The sequence below is a fragment of the Punica granatum genome, chromosome 4 (assembly GCF_007655135.1).
Source record: "Punica granatum isolate Tunisia-2019 chromosome 4, ASM765513v2, whole genome shotgun sequence".
Taxonomy (NCBI): domain Eukaryota; kingdom Viridiplantae; phylum Streptophyta; class Magnoliopsida; order Myrtales; family Lythraceae; genus Punica; species Punica granatum.
The window spans coordinates 27,540,083-27,558,334 of NC_045130.1; the positions used below are offsets into that span (position 1 = coordinate 27,540,083).

An 18,252-nucleotide genomic window follows, 5' to 3' on the forward strand; every position below is an offset into this window, starting at 1 on the left:
GCCCCTTTCCGAGCTCCCTGAGCCACAGTATTACTGCTCTTTCTCCTCACATTGCTGACCTGCCATTGAAGTCTCCACATCCGTTGCCAGGAGAGGGAAGGTAATGGAGGTAGAGAAGAGATGGGAATTATGACGTGAAATGAATGGAGGAGGTGGTGGTGCTATGATGGCAGAGGAAGAGAAGGATAAAGAGAGGTTGATGCTTTGGACCCGAGAGAGAGAAGTAGAGGAAGAAGAAGATGATGACAGTGCGAGCTGTTAGTCTCTGTGTTGCAACATGGACAAGAGGGTCCCACGTATTAATCCACTTAGACGTCTCCGTCAACTTCTCACGGTAGTTATCATAGCACGATAGTTTTGGTACACATTAAAAATGTTAGGCCATTTTTGACACTTTTAAAAGGATAGGATTGATCAAGGAATTTCAAAAAAGATTAGGATGTACAAACCTATTTCCCCTAAAAGAAATAGCAACAAAAGTTTTGAAGAACTAAACTAACTTTTTTTAATAAATATTTTGACCAAAGTATATGAACCGAAAGTAATAATAAAAGTATTTGGATTAAACGAATCAAGATAAATGAAAAAGATAAAAATAAAAGGCATTCAAAAATATATGATGCAAATGACCAAGGAGTAACATAGAAAATGTAACCAAATTTATTGGACTAAATGTGTAGTTTTCATTTTTTTGGAATTATAGAAGGTAATTTGAAGATGTAGTATTTGGAATAACAATTATAAATTTATTGGAAATGAATTCACTTTACAAGTAATGACATTGTAATACTATTTAATAATCATAGTAATGTTTAAAGAATTGTAATCTACTGCCTGAGGAGACTTTAGACCTAATTTACTGAATCGCAGTCCCTACGAAGAAGAATTACAATTATCAGTTTTGACTTGAGTTGCAACTTACAATCGTCTGTTTTGCTACCAAACCAGAAAAAATCCATGGGAACCTCAAGGAATTACTAGTTGTGACCAATTCTCGTTTTGAACACAAGTGCTTTCAGTGGATTGCGAATGCCCACTTAATAAATGAATTTCACCTACACGAAATGCAGTTCACCACTGCACCTTCAAATTAACTGCGTAGTAGCTCAGCAACACATGGTGAAGATTTGGTTGGGAATTTTTTTTTCTTTTGATTACAAAAGAGGTGTACGAGCTTAATACAATGAATTAGAAATCCTAATAGCACCAACATGGGTTGGTTCAAGCGGTTCGGTATTTGTTTTGCTTAAACAAGGTTGTAGGTTCGATTCCTGTGGTTGGACTAATCGTGTATTTTTCTTAGAAATTAGGATTTTTATTTCATTATACTAGGTTTATGAGTCTTTTTTGTAACTGAAAAAGGTAGTCCAACCACGAAAATAGAATTTAAAATCTCTTAAATGTCATGTGAGAGTGTGTATCACTGTATTACACCATTTTTTCTAGTAGAGATTTTTATTTTGTAACAAAGTTTACTCTCTGAAGTCTGAACCCCGGGTGTTCACATTACCCAACGGAGCCATTAATCTTGCGTGCAAACGCATGTGGCTAGTCTCCTAGAGCTCCCTCTCAGGTGACTATAGAACCGGCCATCTCTCGAGGTTTACATTTTGAGGGTATGTGATTGCAATTGACCACTTGCGCTAACACTTAGAAAGTTTAGGATAGTCTTGCTACAGCAAAACATGATAACGATAATAGCACATTCATGATATGGTGTTTCTGAGCTATATATACAAGCCACATGAGGGCAAAGAGATTAATAATGCATCAAGCCATGAGTTCAACGTAGCATGCCCTACTATGACTAATGTTTTCTGATTTGATATGAGCTGGGATGTCAACTGATTTACGAGTAACGATGTAATAGAGAATATGACTGAAGTTCCTGCCATAGTATGTAGTCGAACATCAAGAATATGTTCCATTAACAAAAAACACAATTTTTCGGCAAGGAGAGAGTAAAATTAGAGAGATGCTCAGAAGTTAGATGGGAATTGCAATAATTTTCCCGGACGGATGAATATAACTAGTGTTTTATCTTACATCCATACATACAACAAACTAAAGATCAATAGCCATCCCATTAAGCTGTCACATTCACAAATAATAAAGAATCCGGGCAACTGTAGAGAGAGATGGATGACCGATTAACAATTCGATCCACAGGGAAGGAGATGATGGGTGCCGGCCGACATTGAGCCGATGTTTATAAGAGGGAAAGTCGAGACCCCACGGGGAAGTACGCCACCGGAATCGGAGGTGATGACTTTCTCTTCATCGGGCTGCTGCTCTTCGAGCACTTTTCATCTTGTTTTGCACCTTTCTTGTTGCGTGAAAGATTGCCCTCATCAACTTCTTCTTTCCGTGGTCCGACCCTTTTGCTCGAAGACTTATTGCCGGCAAAGCATCCCGGTAGCAACTTGGAGAACAAACCCATGGATTATCAGGAGGCGTGTGATCACAAAAACAAGAGAGTTCTGCTTAGAGAAAAAAGTTTCTTTTTGGAAGTTCTAATCCGTGTGTCCTTCCACTCTGTGCGCATATATATAGACAGAAGTCCTGTTTGCGGCAATTTTCATCCTGAGATTCAGAGAAACATCAAAGAATTATTAATTAATTAAAAATTCAGCCGACGATGGGATATGATACTGCTGGGCAACTGTTGACGTCATTCTCAGAATGGACTCCGCCATAGTAAATGTTCATTGCATTGTTACCTGCCAATGTCTCAATTCATCAAAAACAAATATATATATATATCAATGTCTCTGTCTTTGACTAATCATCACTTCTTATATTTTATTGGCTTTCCCCCAACAATAGAAAATTCAAATCTTGGGATTTTTTTTTTGTGTGTGTGTGGCCAGGTGGTCTTCTTGTTTGTGATTTTTTTCACTAAAATCGATGGATAAGGTAATGCTTAAGTTGTTGATTAATTTTGAATAAAATGGAGGAGGAAAGAAGAACTGTTGGAAGAAATCGGAGATCTATTAAATTAAAAATCACTTAATAATTAAAATAAACTGTGATTTTCGACTTAATCGGTATCCTAATTATAAAATCTCATAAATTCGGCTATTTATTTCCAAAGTTATTATCAATATTATGTCCCCAAACTATTGTTATGACGGTTGGAGTTATCCCTTATTATCGTATGTGATACCAAGACTGACTCAGATACGAGTCCTATGTTTTTATTCCTTTTTCCAATTTATCATAATTGCATTAACAAAACTAACACCCTAAGTTAAAATGACCTAATTAATATATGATAAGTTCCCAAGGTCTCTCAAGTCTCGAGTTCGAATATTGTAAATAGATAAAATCCATGATCGAGAGAGTGTTATTCCTTAATAGGCCGATCGGACTCTAACCCAAATAAAATGGGGCCCTTAAAAGACTTGTAGATACCACGTGGCACAGACCGAAAACTTTGGTAAACAGTTACATTACCAAAAGGTTTGCTTGCATTGCAAGCAAGTTCGAATCGATCTCTCCACCAAATATCATCTGCATTTGGTCGTTGTATACCCGTTTGATTTCACAATCTGATTTTAAGATTTTAACTCTAATTTTTAACTCTACTCACTATATAATAAAAGTCAACAACACAATTATTACTTTTTATTTTTCTTCAATTTTTTAACCATTCAATTCAATTTTTAATAATAAATTCTTTCAACTAATCATTACTTTTTTTACAATTTAACAATATAATCGTTACTTTTTTTAACTATTCATTACTTTTTCACACTTTTTCTCATAATTCAACATCACAATCATTACAAATCAATTAAAATTAAAATTCAACTCAACTCTAAAACCAAACACATTATGTCTCAGGTGACAAAATTAGAAATTTGACGTTACATTGGACGACGCACTATTAAGAGTTGATCAAGATACCATGTTAAGAGATTGGACATTGCTCACACAGTTTAGCAGAAAGGGGGTTTATTTTGAGATGATTCGTCTATCGAATCATCACGAAGAGCCCTCAGCTGTCCAATTTGCTCATTACCGACATTATTTCCTACTTATTGTTGCTATCTCGACACTTCTTCAACCAACTTGACATACGATGGAAAACATTTGATCAGGATAGTTGTTGTTCAACGCAGTGTGATCTGGTGCGACGACTCTGGCTGCAGTGGTGCCTTCCTGTTATGGTTAGACCAGCGTGAGGCTTTCTCGGACTAATTCATGTTCGAGGGCATGCAGGAGCTGAGATGTGAAGTACATAGCTTGCAAGTAATGATATCGACTGAAAATACATATGAAGATCTTGCGCTTCTGCATTTTGAGGACCGAGGAAGCCATTTGTGACTGAACAAATCTTTTCCGGCGCAAAGAAGGTGTGGTTCAATTAGCTTAGAAATGAATTAATAGTACTGCACGTTATAGAAAATTATTGCCACGAATAAAGGACTTTGCTACAAGAGACAATCAATCCCTCCGGCATTTAGAGAGGACTCGAGATAGCTGGTAGCTACAAGAGGGAAGGCCGGGACCCCATGGGGAAGTAAGCAACCGGAATAGGAGGAGACTTCCTCTTTGTCGAGCTGCTCTTCGAAGGTTTTGAATCCTCTTCAGTAACTCTGTTGCAGTTGTGCGAGAGGCTGTTGCCTTCTGCTTCATCGACAGATCTAACTCTTTTCCTCGAGCTATTGGCATCGGAGAAGCAGCCCCAGAATAAGTTGGAGAACAGAGCCATGGATCGAGTATTAGTGTTCTATTACTGAGATAAGAGAAGAAGAATGTCTGAATGAATGAATTCAGCTTAGCTTAGCGAGAATTAATGACTGTTTCTTTTGTTGCTTGAGAATATGAATGATCCTGCAAATGCTCCATATATATAGGAAGTAGAACCTCGCAGCGAAGTTTCCTCGGAAATTCCGAGAAACATCGAGGAGCCAATTCAGCTGATGTTGACAAATTATATTTCTAGGATGCAGAATATAGTCATTTTCTGCATATTTATTCCGTTGTTATATGATCCAATTTTAGTTTACTTGGGGTGGAAGGATCAATCACAATCAACACAAAGGGGTCGTCATCTTTGACTATTCTTAACCCATAAATATTTTCGACGCGGAAATCATTGGATGCTAGACTCTATAAAGGCCATGAAATCAACAGTCGATCCACGAGTTCTCAATTGCTATTGCCACGACACATCAATTGAAATTGATTATCAATCAAAGAGAAGCCCAATTAACAAGAATTGCTAGCCAGTAAATAAGATCATTCGTATAGTCAGGGAAGCAGAGGCCTCGCGAAGATTTGTACAAGAACCTCGTTTGTGGCTACCCCAGCGTAAGAACCTTGTGATTATGATCACTAACGACTTGTATATATTTTGAGGGAAACTTTCTGCCTCTGTCCTTTACCAGCACTCGAGCTTGGATTTCCCTGGAAATCTGAAAGGGTCGAGGGCTTCACCTCTTGATCCCATCATGTTGGTGTGGGCTTTCTCTCTTTCACTCCAACATTCCAATTTCACCCAACTTTTCAAAAGCTCGAGGACCAAAGGGCATCCTCGCCCTCTTTACACCGCTCGTGAACTTCCATAATTCTAAAGCTGGAATTGCATATGCCGCTACATCGCCAGTCGAAAGAAGCAGCACATGTGGAGCCCGCTTGAGCCCTATATTCACAATCTGCAGCAAAACAGACAACAAAAGAAAAGAGAGATTCCCACAATCATTAGTCAAATCCTTTGAGACCGATATTGATCCTTGTTGAACACGGAAAATCATTGCCTAGGCGGCCTTTACAAGAGATTCTTCAGATGAGATCAATCACAAGAAGTTTAGTGCTCTCAATCTCTTGTGAGTGTTAATAAGACTAATAACAATAAATTGTGGTGATTCATAAAGTCTTTTCGGTGCAAGAGTTATGCCAGATTCAGATTCTTTTACCTGGTGGAGTGCCGCAGCAGAATCTTCTATCATGCACATGCTCAACATCTAAGCCAATGAACCAAGAGCCGAGCGAGACATCTTCGTTGGCGTATTTGTGCAACAAGTTCCTGGTAATTATCGTGCCAAAGGTAGAAATCAAAGCAGCAACTTAGTAAACTAAATAAGCCCAATTCAAGAAGCCATTCCACGTACAACTTCTAAAAGAAAGATAATAATTTCGCACTGTGTTGTTGATAGTCAAGCAGATCATCTAAATATTCCCTAATTATATCCATCAGAATGATATCAATAATTAAAAAAATTATTGGCAGTACTTAATCAAAACCAGTAAAAAGTCAGCCTCGATGCTTCAGATACTCAGAACAGGTTGGAAACTTACTGGTTAACAGATATGTAAGTCGCCAGATCTTTTGAGATTGCATACAACTGTCCCGTAGCATGGCGGAAATACCTGTTCCCTACGGCACCAAATTTCCAATACTCAGGCTCATGGTACCTCACTCCCCTGTTTGAAAAAAGAATTTTTAGATATTTCCAATAATTAATCATCTCTATCAAGTTTTTTTATTGACTGGAAAATGTTGAGTTTCTTACTTTTGAGCAAGAACGGGACCAGACTTCATGCAGCCTATATACACACGAGATTTCCTGCGGTGGCTAGATAAAATCATTCCGAGCGTAGCTGTGGCAAGTAGAGTAACATCAACTAGCAAGAATGCATAATTAACTTTTGACGGGCTTGTGAGTTCATCTTGTCCAATGATTTGACGTAAAAAGGAGGACAAATGGCATTCATATCGGACACTTCGCAAATTGGACACTACAGATTACTAAAACCACAAAGATCATTGTCTTGTATATTTACCGTACTGGATTTTGACATTTTCAATTGGACAGGCATGGACAACAATCTGGGCCTGACCACAGGCTGCACCAGTCTAAGGCGTGCCCTGGAAAAGGTTGGTGCGAATGCAGCACGACCCATGATCAAGTCCAATTGCATTGACATGTGCAAATTAAACTAAGATTTTTCTTTTTTTGATGGGTTTCTCATAAGCTACATGTCCGCCATGAAGATCGCAAGATTGTCATGCTTACCTAAGTTTACGTGAATATCATCATCAACCTTAACATAAAACTCTGCATCCCATAAAGAGACCGCAGTGGCGAAGTAGGTCTTTGTCTTGCCCGATAATTCATGGTAACCCTCAACATGCTCCTGCTCACACGATACAAAGACAAAATAGAGCTTATTTATGCACACATGGATTAACCAAAAGTAAAAGAAAAAATGAATGTTTACCAGTCTCAAGAAGTCCCCATGCATCATGTCCTCCGCTTCTATAGCTTTATCGAGAATACCGCCAGGACTCGCACTGATGACAAAAAGGTAGAGTAAATAGCATGTAATCCAAAAAGGTACGGTAATCAAAAGAGGACGCAACGCAGTAGCGCACGCCCTCGCCTGTTGATCTAGAGTTCATAGGTTCGATACCTAGTGGGACTATCCGTATCTCTTTATTATTTATTTAGGATTTCTCTTTCATTATACTAGACTTTGAGCCTCCTTTATAACGGAAAAAAAGAGAGAGGGTACAGTAAGTAGCATATCTATTTTGTGCAGCAATTCATTGTTTTATAACAAACATGACATTAGTCTTCAACCTAATATTGCCAGTAAGCATCATTAATCACCAATTCATGTTCTAACTGCTATCTACTGGAATTGTAAACAATAATATAATGTTTCCGATTCAATAAAGTAGTCATTTTCAAAAAATATCCACCAGCATCAATTAATTTAAGATAGACAAGAAAGAAGGGCAATGTCATGTCTCAACAAAGACTTGTCACGAAGAAGCATAAAATCATATCTTTCACAGTCCAAGCCGGTTATTACCATCTACCCGGTCTACTAATTGAAGTAGATTTTAGTAGACGTAGACTAGAGGGAGGGAGGAAAAAAAAACTACCATCAGGGGGCAACAAACTTATCAACTAATTCACAACATTTGCAGGCGTTATATTCAAATGAAAACATTAACATCTGGATTCCATGCGTTCAAAAGCCAGTTTTGTTTACCTAAAAGTCAGTAGATCAGAATGAACAGCTTGGGAAATGAATCTAACCTGTGACCAATGACAAAGCGCAGAACTATGCCCTTCTCCTTCTCCAGCTTCTTTCTTGTCTCACCTGTTGTTCCCATACAGTCTCATGACAATGCAAAGATGAACTACCTACAGTAACATAAGAGAGAGGAGACAACAAATAAGTGAGGTCGATCGAGCACCTTCAGGCATCCAAGTTGCACGAATGGAATCTCTTCGTTTCCTGCTCCTGAAGGAAGTATTGATTCCTACAACCATAAAATATTTATGTTTTGATGTTGAACGGACAATTTTCGAGCTTCCTGACAATGGAGAGCCAGTCGACGTAGCCTCTTGCTGTGCCCTAGCAGCAGCTAACTTTCTCTCGAGGTCCAAAATCGTCTGATCCAGTGGCCTATAAAGCAACAATATATTTACTCTGATGTTGAAATGGTTGGTTTTTATTAGAGGAAAATCTAAACCAAAGAAGTGATGGTGCAGCGTACTCTATGACATTTGTAAGCTCTGATGTTTCCTCTAGGCCATCATCAGTCCGTACAACTGCCTTCTTCTAGAGGCCAAAGTAAGTGTAATAGGTAAAAGAGGGAGGGGGGAATTAATATTGTTGAAAGAGCAATAAGGGAAGTACAAAGAAAATTTTGATCATAAAACAAAAATTGAATTAATTATTAGCCATATATAAATACAATTCCAGAGGAACCCTGACACACACACACAGAGACAAAAAAAAAAGTGTTATCAAATAAGTAACATGTAATTTCATCACTGTGAATATTATAAACAAAATATTTCTCTTGTTTCAACTTCTAACAAATATGGCAACAGCTGACATCCTGATGAAGAGTTGGCTACATAAATGCATTAGAAATTTCTCAATACAATGGACAACCAGCTAAAGTTGGAGTCTCAGAATTACATGAACTCACTGGATATGAATCATGATCCTCAGAGACCACGGTTTCGTGCTTGAATTTTGCATCCAAGTTCCTCTCAATACCGTCAAGTGAAGGCATTGTCCACATCCTACAAAACATCAATTAATAAAAAACATTGAAATATTTCAAGAATGAAAATATCTTATCATCGATTCATCGGAACAGAAAAGCTTAGAGATAAAGCAGTATAGGAATCATACGCACTAAGATACCGACTGCTAACATTTCACCTAATATCCAAAATCTAAAGTCCGGAACTTGCAAGCATCATGCTATGCTATCCCCATTTAGGAAGAGTTGCATGTACTGTAGCTTGGCTTCTAATTTATATTGTCAGCTATAATTTGACTCGGTGATGCAAGAACTATGTGCAATCAAAAAAATTTGAAAAGGAAGGTTCAAAATGAAATTGAACAATTTTCTCAAGCATCAATAACAAAGTAAATGCCGGAGGGCACTCTCTGGAACAACACAGACCCATGATTCCACAAGATTGTTCAAGTTATTCCAATTCTGGATCCGAACATTAGAGAAAGAAATTGAACAAAGCGGGTCGTTACACTTTTAAGACCCCCTGAAACGAACCTATGTTCTAAGACCGCGGCCAACTGCCTGTCAATCGTGCTAATTAAGTGTATCAATCACCCTTTCACACCCTTTGATAGGATATAATAGTTCAAATTTTTTTTTTCCCTAGCATCAAGACATCTATTCTGCAATAAGATGCAAAATGGGCATTCTTCATTTCCTAATAAGTTCCTTACATCCTTCCCAGAGAAGAACAACGTACTAAACTAAAGCAAAACCCCACTAAAGAGAGAGCAAAATAGAAAGGAACAGCAAGTGAAGAAAATCAATAGGAACCCCATGAAAGAGGAAGCCATTGCATTTACCTGTTGGTGAAGAACATGCCGGCGAAGAAGCAGCAGAGATAGAGGAAGAAGGACAAGCTCCGAGACATCCCGCTCCTCGGAGTTGACTCAGCTGCAGTTCCCCTGCTCTTGGCCGACATTTTCTTCCCCCCCACCTTCCTCCCTTCTTCAACTGTGCTGCTTTCGCATCCTCAAAAACCCAAGAGGGGGAGAAAAAAAAAATAAATAAAGAAAATAAGACCCAACAAGAAGAGAAATATCAAATACGTTTGTGTTGTTTTTTCTTGTATAAATTGTTGCAAAAAACCTCAAAATTAGGTGGGCAATCTCTGTTTTATACCCGACCCAACCCCTGTCAGTCAGTCAGTCAGACAGACAGCAGAGGAAAGAGACAGAGAGGGGCCAATGCCATGTCCAATTGGCCATGGGGCCAAAGCGGAGAGAGTAACCGTTTGGTTAAATGCTGGAAGGTTTATTAATGATTAATGTCGAAAAAACAGTTTAACGGTTGCTGGAAGGTTCATTAATGATCCCTTAAAACTTTGTGTGATGATTATTCAATATGGTCCCCCAATTCTTGAATCTCCGATAAAGTCGTTTGTCTTTGATAAAAATTCTTATTTTTATGTACAATGCACGTGTTTATTCTACTTAGAAACATATATCAATTACGTACTGTAATACTCTTGTAATAAACCCTTTTGGTGTGACCAACAACTTTTACAACTCCGATAGTTGACACCCGCATCACGACTCGTACAATCTCGGAGGAAATTAAAACAATTAAACATTGATAAGTCTATATGATCGTCAAAGGTTCAGTAACAAAAATTTCCGTGATCTGGACAAAGTTGACTAGAGAGGAGTCTAATCTCAAATCAACCAGAACAAGCCACTACTTGGCTCTACCAGCGTTTGGAGATAGCCCGTTACCGTAGCTGCCTCCGGCAATCTCGGTGGATTTCTCCGCTATTCCCGGTGGCTAGTGGTGTTGATCGCGGTCTGCTGTCTTATAAGATCGGCAGGATCCTCTTTCCTTCAGTGATGACAGTCACCGCTCATGGACCACTTTGGGTCCATCGAAATCAATAAAAGATGGTTATGAAGATTTCTTTAACATGTCATTTTCCCAAGATTATAACAAAATTTTCTTACTCGAACCAAAATGAATTTCATTGATTTCGGAGGTTTACACCAAATGAAAAATGCAAGTCAAGACTATTTTCGTGTTCCTCGCAACAGAATGGGGCATTAGTTTATTTGATATCTGTGCTTTCATTGCGCCATGTTGTACATAGAAGAATACTGCTATCTCCACAACTATACAAACTCGAGCTCAGACCAATCCTCTGCTTCATACTGCTATCCACAGCCGATCCGTGTCCAAATCCGCATTAATTCTGCATGCCTGCTATCAAGATTTCCTGATAAGAGGTACTAGACTACGACAAAGAACCAGGAATGGATCCACCATCTTCCTGCAATATCTACTGAAATGAGAGGGTACAGAAATTTCAGCGGCAGCACTCTTCAAGTTCAACCAAATTGAAGCCATATCTTGCTCCGTTTCTTCTGTAGTTCAGATGTAAGGCTCGACTTCATAAGAACATTGGGTCCAAATGATTGCAGGCTAGTTGGTCTCACACATGAGGAAGGGCTGCCAGTCTCCTCGAGGACCAACCGCCCAGCCGCCTGCATAAAGTTCCATGAAATAATATAGACATCAAATCATATGAACAAATGCATTCAAAAAATCTATTCAACAAAGAGGGCTTACGTCAGGGCAATAGTCTTACATCAGCGGACAAGTTAAACATGTATAACCTTGAGTAATCACAAAGAGTTTACAGGTCTTACCTCACTTCAAATGTATGTTAATCTCCAACTTTTAACCAACCATCTTATAATTCAAATGACATAGATTCATTTGCTGCTTGGACAAATAAAATAAGCTAATAGCATCTTCAAGTTTCCTGCTTAATGACCAAAAACAAAAACTTTCCCGCCTAGAAAATGGCTTCTAAACTGATTTGGAAATCATTGCTCAGAACAACAGCCATAACGATAAGATTTTATAAAACTTTGTTATCATACAAATTAAAGATTCTCTCACACCTTCATTGGTTTCTCCAGAGCTTTACCCCAGAAAAGTCAGCACTTGACACAGAGAGTCAAGAATCAGGATCACCAGATGCTTAAATTTGCAGGGGTGAAACAGCTGCAAAATTGCCTTCTAACTCGTATCTTGTTCCATCATCCCTGGCGCCAGTACCCTACAACATAGCATGAAATGGAATAAAAGTTTCGTCTCTTTTGTCCTTTTTGTTTTATTTTAAAGCAGGGAATATCTGTAGTTGTTTCTAAAATCAATGTGTGTTAGCATCGATTCATGCTCATGATCTAGAAAAGGCAACCCTTCTAAAAATGGACAGGGTGATAAGAGGTAAAGCGGCAACTTTTCTCACCCTTTTTTTACCACAACTTTTCTCACCCTTGTCAATGGATTCTTTCAGTGGAGAGGGTACTACCCGCTACCTTCCGTATTGTATTTAATCTCTCACCTATCAAGTTGCAGAAGGAAATCCTTATTTCCAAAGTATATAATACAAGAAATTCAAGGAACTTTCCATTGACACATGAAAACTAGGGTAAACAAATATCTAACAAGAAGAGAAGAGAACATTGCAAGTTTTGGAGAAAAGCTATATATTTTTTTCCATTTTGCACGCAGTTTAAAGGGATCTACATCTAAAATTGACAAAGAAGTTCAATATTATATCGTGGACTAAACTGCATGACATTTATCAGGTTACCAAGGGAGAGGAAAAACATGGGAATTGAACTTAAGACTACAAGGTCATGGATGCAACTTCATGGTTCTATATTTCCAGCAGTACATACCAAGATTGTTTTCTCAAACATTTCACTTTCTGTCATATTCGTTGCTGACATCAGGAGGCATAACTTGCTGAGCAAGGAACGGCTTCACAGCTGTTTGATATGTATGCTTGACGGGAACAACTCCCTTCAGCACCATGAAGTCATGTAAGTCAATCACTTCTTCTGGACTGGAAGTTCTTTTAAGGGAACTCATGATAAGAGTAGTATAAGTGACTGCATCCGGCACTATTCCTCGATGGACCATCACCTCAACGAGTTTCTTTGCCTCTGAAATGCACCCACACTTGCACATGAAATTTATCAATGTATTGTAAGTGACTACATTTGCTACGCTCCCAAACTTCCCCAATTTTGAGACCAAGTCACATACCCCCTTGGCATTCCCACTCAAAAGATACCCATTCAACAGAGTGTTGAAAGTTATTGTGTCATACATGCCCATTTTGGACAGCAAATTCGCCATAACATGCGAAAGGTCTAATAAGCCCATCTTGCAGAAACCATTCACAAACGAGTTGTACACTACTAAGTTGGGACTTTTCTCCAGATTGACCATTGTGTGGTAGATGGTAAGAGCATTTGCTAAATCGCCCTCCTTCAAGTACCCATCAATTAAAGTACTATAAGTAACAAGGTCAGGAATCAGACCACGAACAAACATACTGCATAGAAGTTGCTTAGCCCCTGAAATTTGCTTGCTCCTGCAAAGGTACTTTATAAGCACATTGTGCGGGACATTGTCCACCACGAGTTTCTCCTCTAGGACCTGACTGTGAAGCATTAGAGCTTTATTCATGAACCCCTTGCTACAAAGCTCCTCTAAGAGAATTGAGTGGGTGTATGAATCAGGGCTTAATTGTCTTTCAACCATGTCAAACAATAAGAAGGATGCGTCTTTGGTGTTTCCTTCTCTATGAAGCCTATAGATTAAAGAATTGTAAACAACTACATTAGGCGTGAGTCCCTTTTCAACCATCTCATCACACAAACCAAATGCCTCCTCCGAATTCCCATTCCTTAAATAACCATCAACGAGGGTTGCATAGGTCCTCAAGTTAGGACCGAGGGCGAGATCATTCATTTCCCTGCATATATCCTTGGCCAATTTCAACCTCCTGGTCTTGCAGAAACCATTAATTATACAATTGTATGTGACCAAATTGGGCCCAACAAGATCTCTTGACATAATTCCTATGTTCCGAAGAATCTTGACAGCAAGTCCCATCTCATTTGCCCGACAAGCTCCATCTATCATCATGTTAAATGTTACAACATTGGGCCAAGTTCCACACTTCAGCATCCGATAAAAAACCGATATCGCTTCATGAGGCTTGAATTCCCTGCAGAGAGCATAGATCAGCAAATTGAAAGAGTTCACATTCTCAACATACCTGTAAGAGACCATCTCCCCATAAACCCTCCAAAACCGACCAAGATCATTTGCCTTCAAGAGATGGTTCAAAAAGTTGTTCCAAGAATGAACTGTGACCTGAAACCCCATAACTCTCGACCTCATAATGACTTCATAAGCTCCATCAGCATCCCCAAGAAGAGTACAAGCCCTAACGAGTGAATCAAGCGCAGCTATGCTCGAACAACATGACTCGAAACTCCTCACCAATCCCTCCAAAATCTCAACTGGGGAGACCCCATTACTGGATATCAACTCCTTCAGGAGAACTAGTGTCTCATCAAACTTCCTTCCTCTGACCAGCACATGAACCAGACAGCAGCAAGAATCTAAAGAATGACCCACCAAGCCCTTCTTCTCCCGGACCCAGCTGTAGAACTCCATCGCCAATTGGGGCGAGTCTCGGAGCTCCCGAACCACGTGGGCAACCAGAGGAGTCGTCAGACTCGGCAATAACGGGTCTAAAGATTTCCATTTTCGCTGTCTTAAGCTGAGACAAACAGTTCTCAGGAGAATGTCCTGAGGGCTGAAGTTGGAGAAACGCTTGCCCGCGTGGAAAGCTCGGATCACAGGAGCAGCTCTGTTGGTCAAAAGCATAGACCGTTCAAGTCCTTGTGGCCTATTTAGAGTAAAACGCTTTCCCCCCGCTAACTACTCTGAAACAAGAGCAAGCATTTTCACCTGAGAACAGAAGAGCCTCGGATGCCGGCGTTAAGAACAGCAGAGCAGAGGAGCCTTCACAGCGTCTTTGGTAGCCAGTAATGAGTATTCTCATTCCGGGTCAAATTCCATACGGACTGCCTATGCCTTGGTTTGGTTGCACAAAGAAAGTATCCAGAACAGGTATTCCGTATCCCATAGATTAGTCATTCCTTATTGTTTGTTAGTGCTCCGTGGCCATTCCTTGCTCACAAGGAATAAAAGGCAACATTTAAATTACACCCTTACCCTTAGGATTGTATCGATTTTCAACAAAAGCCACTGAACCTTTCACCTATCCTCACCGGCCGCCGTCGTGGCCGTGCCTCCGGCACCCTCCGCTGAACCGTCGTGCGGAGCTTCCCCCATCAAATTGAATCGATGAGAGCTTCTTGGAAATGGACTAACGAGATCTGGACTCGATCCAGTGAAAGTCGTCGGTCATAACTTCTCCAGGAGCAAATCAATCGATCGATCGATCGACTTGTTGAGCTCTCTTGGAAACATAAAATCTCATATTTTCAGAGATAGAGAGAGAGAGAGAGAGAGAAGAGCGAGAGATGGAGCGGGACGAGAGGCGACGGAGACAGGTCGCAAGGCCAAGCCTGGACTCGCAACGGTTGAGGACGCCGGAAATGGGAAGGCTCCTGTGAAACTGAAAGCCGCTGGCTTTTGGTTGCCCCTTCAATCGCCGCTGGCTATTTTCTAGGGTTTCTTCTAGATAAGGGTATTTGTGTCTTTTTCTGGATTCCTTACGCATCCCTTCTATATTATACTAGATCACCTACCCGCGTTGCGCACGGAATTCACACATTTTTCGTTTAATCATCATATATCTAAACTCGCCAAAATCTGAACTCGCCAATCTTGTACATGCGACACCATTTGATTTTTTCCCCCTAAATTCTTCGTAATTTGATTGATTTGGAAGAAGAAAATAAATTCTGAAGTTAAAAAAAAAAAAAAAAAAAGAAAGCAGAGGAAAGCCAATTGACCAAGAACCTCAGTGAGTGGCGGAGAGAGAGGAGAGCAGAGGAGGGCGAGAGAGATGAGGGGAGAGGAGAGGAGAGAGAAAGGTTGAATATTAGGCAGTTTTTTTTTAGATATTTATCTAAAATGACCCATGATTTATCCGTTTTATCAAATTTAACACACGGTTTACTTTTTGCATCAAATCTATCCCGGCGTTATCTTTTTCGTCGACATCTAACGGTCGTGCTGACGTGGCGCCCACGTGGCAAGTGTGGCCCACTATCTCTCCGCATGTCACTTCATTACGGCTGTTAGATGTTGACGGAAAAAATAACGCCATGATAGATTTGATGTAAAAAGTAAACCATGGGATATATTTGATCAAAAAAAAGTATATAATAAATTTGACAAAACGGATAAACCATGGGCCATTTTAGGTAATAACTCTCATTTTTTGTATAAACTTACAATTTTATTCTTAATTTAACGGTCTCTAAATAATATAATATAAATTATGGGGATAAAATATAAAATAGAAAGTTAGACAAATGAATGTCTTTCTCCTTTTTGAAGTAGTATAGATATACGTTGCTACCGAGCCATGGTACAACTCTATTCCTTATCGCGTGCATTCTCCATCATTTCCTTTCTCCATTTATTCGAAATCTCCATTATGTTCATTTCGCAATTCCAAACATACCGTTAGGGTTGGCCACCAGTGTTTTCGTGTGGAATCCTTACCCTTGTCAGGGTGGAGCTTTAGGGGCTTCAGCATCGACCGCTGACCCAACAGGTTAGGGTTTGGTCGACTCAGTTTTTCCAAAATATTTTCAAGTCCCGATTTATTTGAGTCGATTAAGGTAAGAAAAAACCGATTCGTACGGATCATGATTTTTCGGGTCCCTTTTTAATATCAAAATAACTAGTGTTTTACCTGTGTATTACACAGAATCTTAACATAAATTTTCTTTTTATGATAGAGAATTATGATATCAACATGACGATTAATATAAATAGAAAAAGACAACAAAAGTTTTATATTCGCACACATAGACACCAAACATAACAAACTGTGAGCAAGAGTCGAAGAAGAGAAAATCATGTTGATAAGCAGATTGTTACTGTACTCTTATGAAAAGTAGTCAATCCGCCCGCATTTTGATTGGAATTGTTATTTGTCATGTGTTTTAATCTATCATTTGATTTCATAAAGTTTTAATTAGTTTATGAGTTTTCAACTTAACTTTCGACATAAAATGTTCATTCAATACAATAGACGGAACTTACTATATTAAAATACTTAATATCTAAATTTATATATTTCCAAATAAATTAATATAATCTAATTAACAAGTTTTATTATAACTAAAATTAAGGTAAATAAAAATTTCTAATTTTCCAAAAAATGAAATTTTTTAACATCAAAATAGTAAAAGTTACTTTGATTTCTAGATCTCACATCATCTAAATAATAATAAGGCAAACTTATAATTTCAATTGTTGAACTCAAATAAAATTAATTTACATATAATTTTAATTAAAATTAAAACATATTTGTCCTCAAACTTTCAAAAAACTTTTATTTTCACCATTTTTGGGATTTAAAGGAACATTTGAGTGGAGAAAAATTGTCGAAAAATATCTTCGGATTTTAAAACATTTCTTAGTTAGAAGCCACCCTAATATGAATATTTCTGCTACATGAAATTATCAATTTCTCCGTCTCAAACCCTTGTTCTGTTTGACAAAATATATGAATCAAAGGATTTTATTTAGAGAAAATTTACCGTGCCTTTTTACATGCAAAATATGAGTAATTGGGTCTAAAAGAAAGTCTCCGGAGGGTGGGCGTCACGATTTCAAAAATATGTTTTACATGTGCGTCACCGGAGAAAAATATCTTCGGATTTTAAAAACATTTCTTAGTTAGAAACCACCCTTAAATGTATATTTTTGCTCCATGAAAATATCAATTCTCCGTCTCAAACCCTTATTCTGGTTGACAAAATATATGAATCAAAGGACTTTAATTAGAGAAAATAAATCGTGCCTTTTTACATGCAAAATACGAGTAATTGGGTTTAAAAGAAAGTCTCTGGAGGGTGGGCGTCACGATTTCAAAAATATGCTTTACATGTGCGTCACCAAAGAAAGAAATATTGCCTATTAACTTATACAAATTTTGAAAATGGGCACGGATAGTCAAACTTAAGGGCATGTTTGGTTCGCAAGAATCGATCGGAACATAATACATATTTCGTATGGAATACTCATTCCGACGTTTGGTTTATGAGAATGCAGAATAGCTATTCCAGATCGGAATAGTTATCCGGCTTGCATCAGGAATACAAGTGCCTCCCTCGAACGTCCGGAATGGTTAATCTCCATCCGAAAAATACATGAAAACCCGAAAATGCCCTCTAGTT

The 18,252-nt window shown here is 38.7% G+C and overlaps 2 protein-coding genes across 5 annotated transcripts; both read right to left on the reverse strand.

The window, feature by feature from the left end:
- Nucleotides 1–5,130: 5,130 nt before the first annotated feature.
- Nucleotides 5,131–10,118, reverse strand: LOC116205296 (probable beta-1,3-galactosyltransferase 2). Of its 2 annotated transcripts, none has more exons than XM_031537854.1 (11): nucleotides 9,865–10,118; nucleotides 8,963–9,059; nucleotides 8,522–8,583; nucleotides 8,219–8,430; nucleotides 8,058–8,121; nucleotides 7,231–7,303; nucleotides 7,026–7,146; nucleotides 6,522–6,609; nucleotides 6,307–6,432; nucleotides 5,925–6,034; nucleotides 5,131–5,663 (listed from the first exon to the last, which is right to left on the reverse strand). In XM_031537854.1, the coding sequence occupies exons 1-11, from the start codon at nucleotides 9,981–9,983 to the stop codon at nucleotides 5,515–5,517; spliced, it is 1,221 nt and encodes a 406-aa protein (XP_031393714.1). In that variant the 5' UTR covers nucleotides 9,984–10,118; the 3' UTR covers nucleotides 5,131–5,514. The 2 variants fall into 2 exon arrangements, with proteins under 2 accessions (XP_031393714.1, XP_031393713.1); XM_031537853.1 differs by having other exon boundaries at nucleotides 8,522–8,586; nucleotides 9,865–10,116.
- An 876-nt stretch (nucleotides 10,119–10,994) lies between these two features.
- Nucleotides 10,995–15,816, reverse strand: LOC116204552 (pentatricopeptide repeat-containing protein At1g11710, mitochondrial). 3 transcript variants are annotated; one of them, XM_031536696.1, is made up of 4 exons: nucleotides 12,745–15,815; nucleotides 12,335–12,404; nucleotides 11,959–12,116; nucleotides 10,995–11,535 (listed from the first exon to the last, which is right to left on the reverse strand). In XM_031536696.1, exon 1 carries the CDS (start codon nucleotides 14,750–14,752, stop codon nucleotides 12,767–12,769), a length of 1,986 nt encoding a protein of 661 aa, XP_031392556.1. In that variant the 5' UTR covers nucleotides 14,753–15,815; the 3' UTR covers nucleotides 10,995–11,535; nucleotides 11,959–12,116; nucleotides 12,335–12,404; nucleotides 12,745–12,766. The 3 variants fall into 3 exon arrangements, with proteins under 3 accessions (XP_031392556.1, XP_031392555.1, XP_031392557.1); XM_031536695.1 differs by having other exon boundaries at nucleotides 12,309–12,404; nucleotides 12,745–15,813; XM_031536697.1 differs by lacking the exon at nucleotides 12,335–12,404 and having other exon boundaries at nucleotides 12,745–15,816.
- Between the last annotated feature and the right edge of the window lie 2,436 nt (nucleotides 15,817–18,252).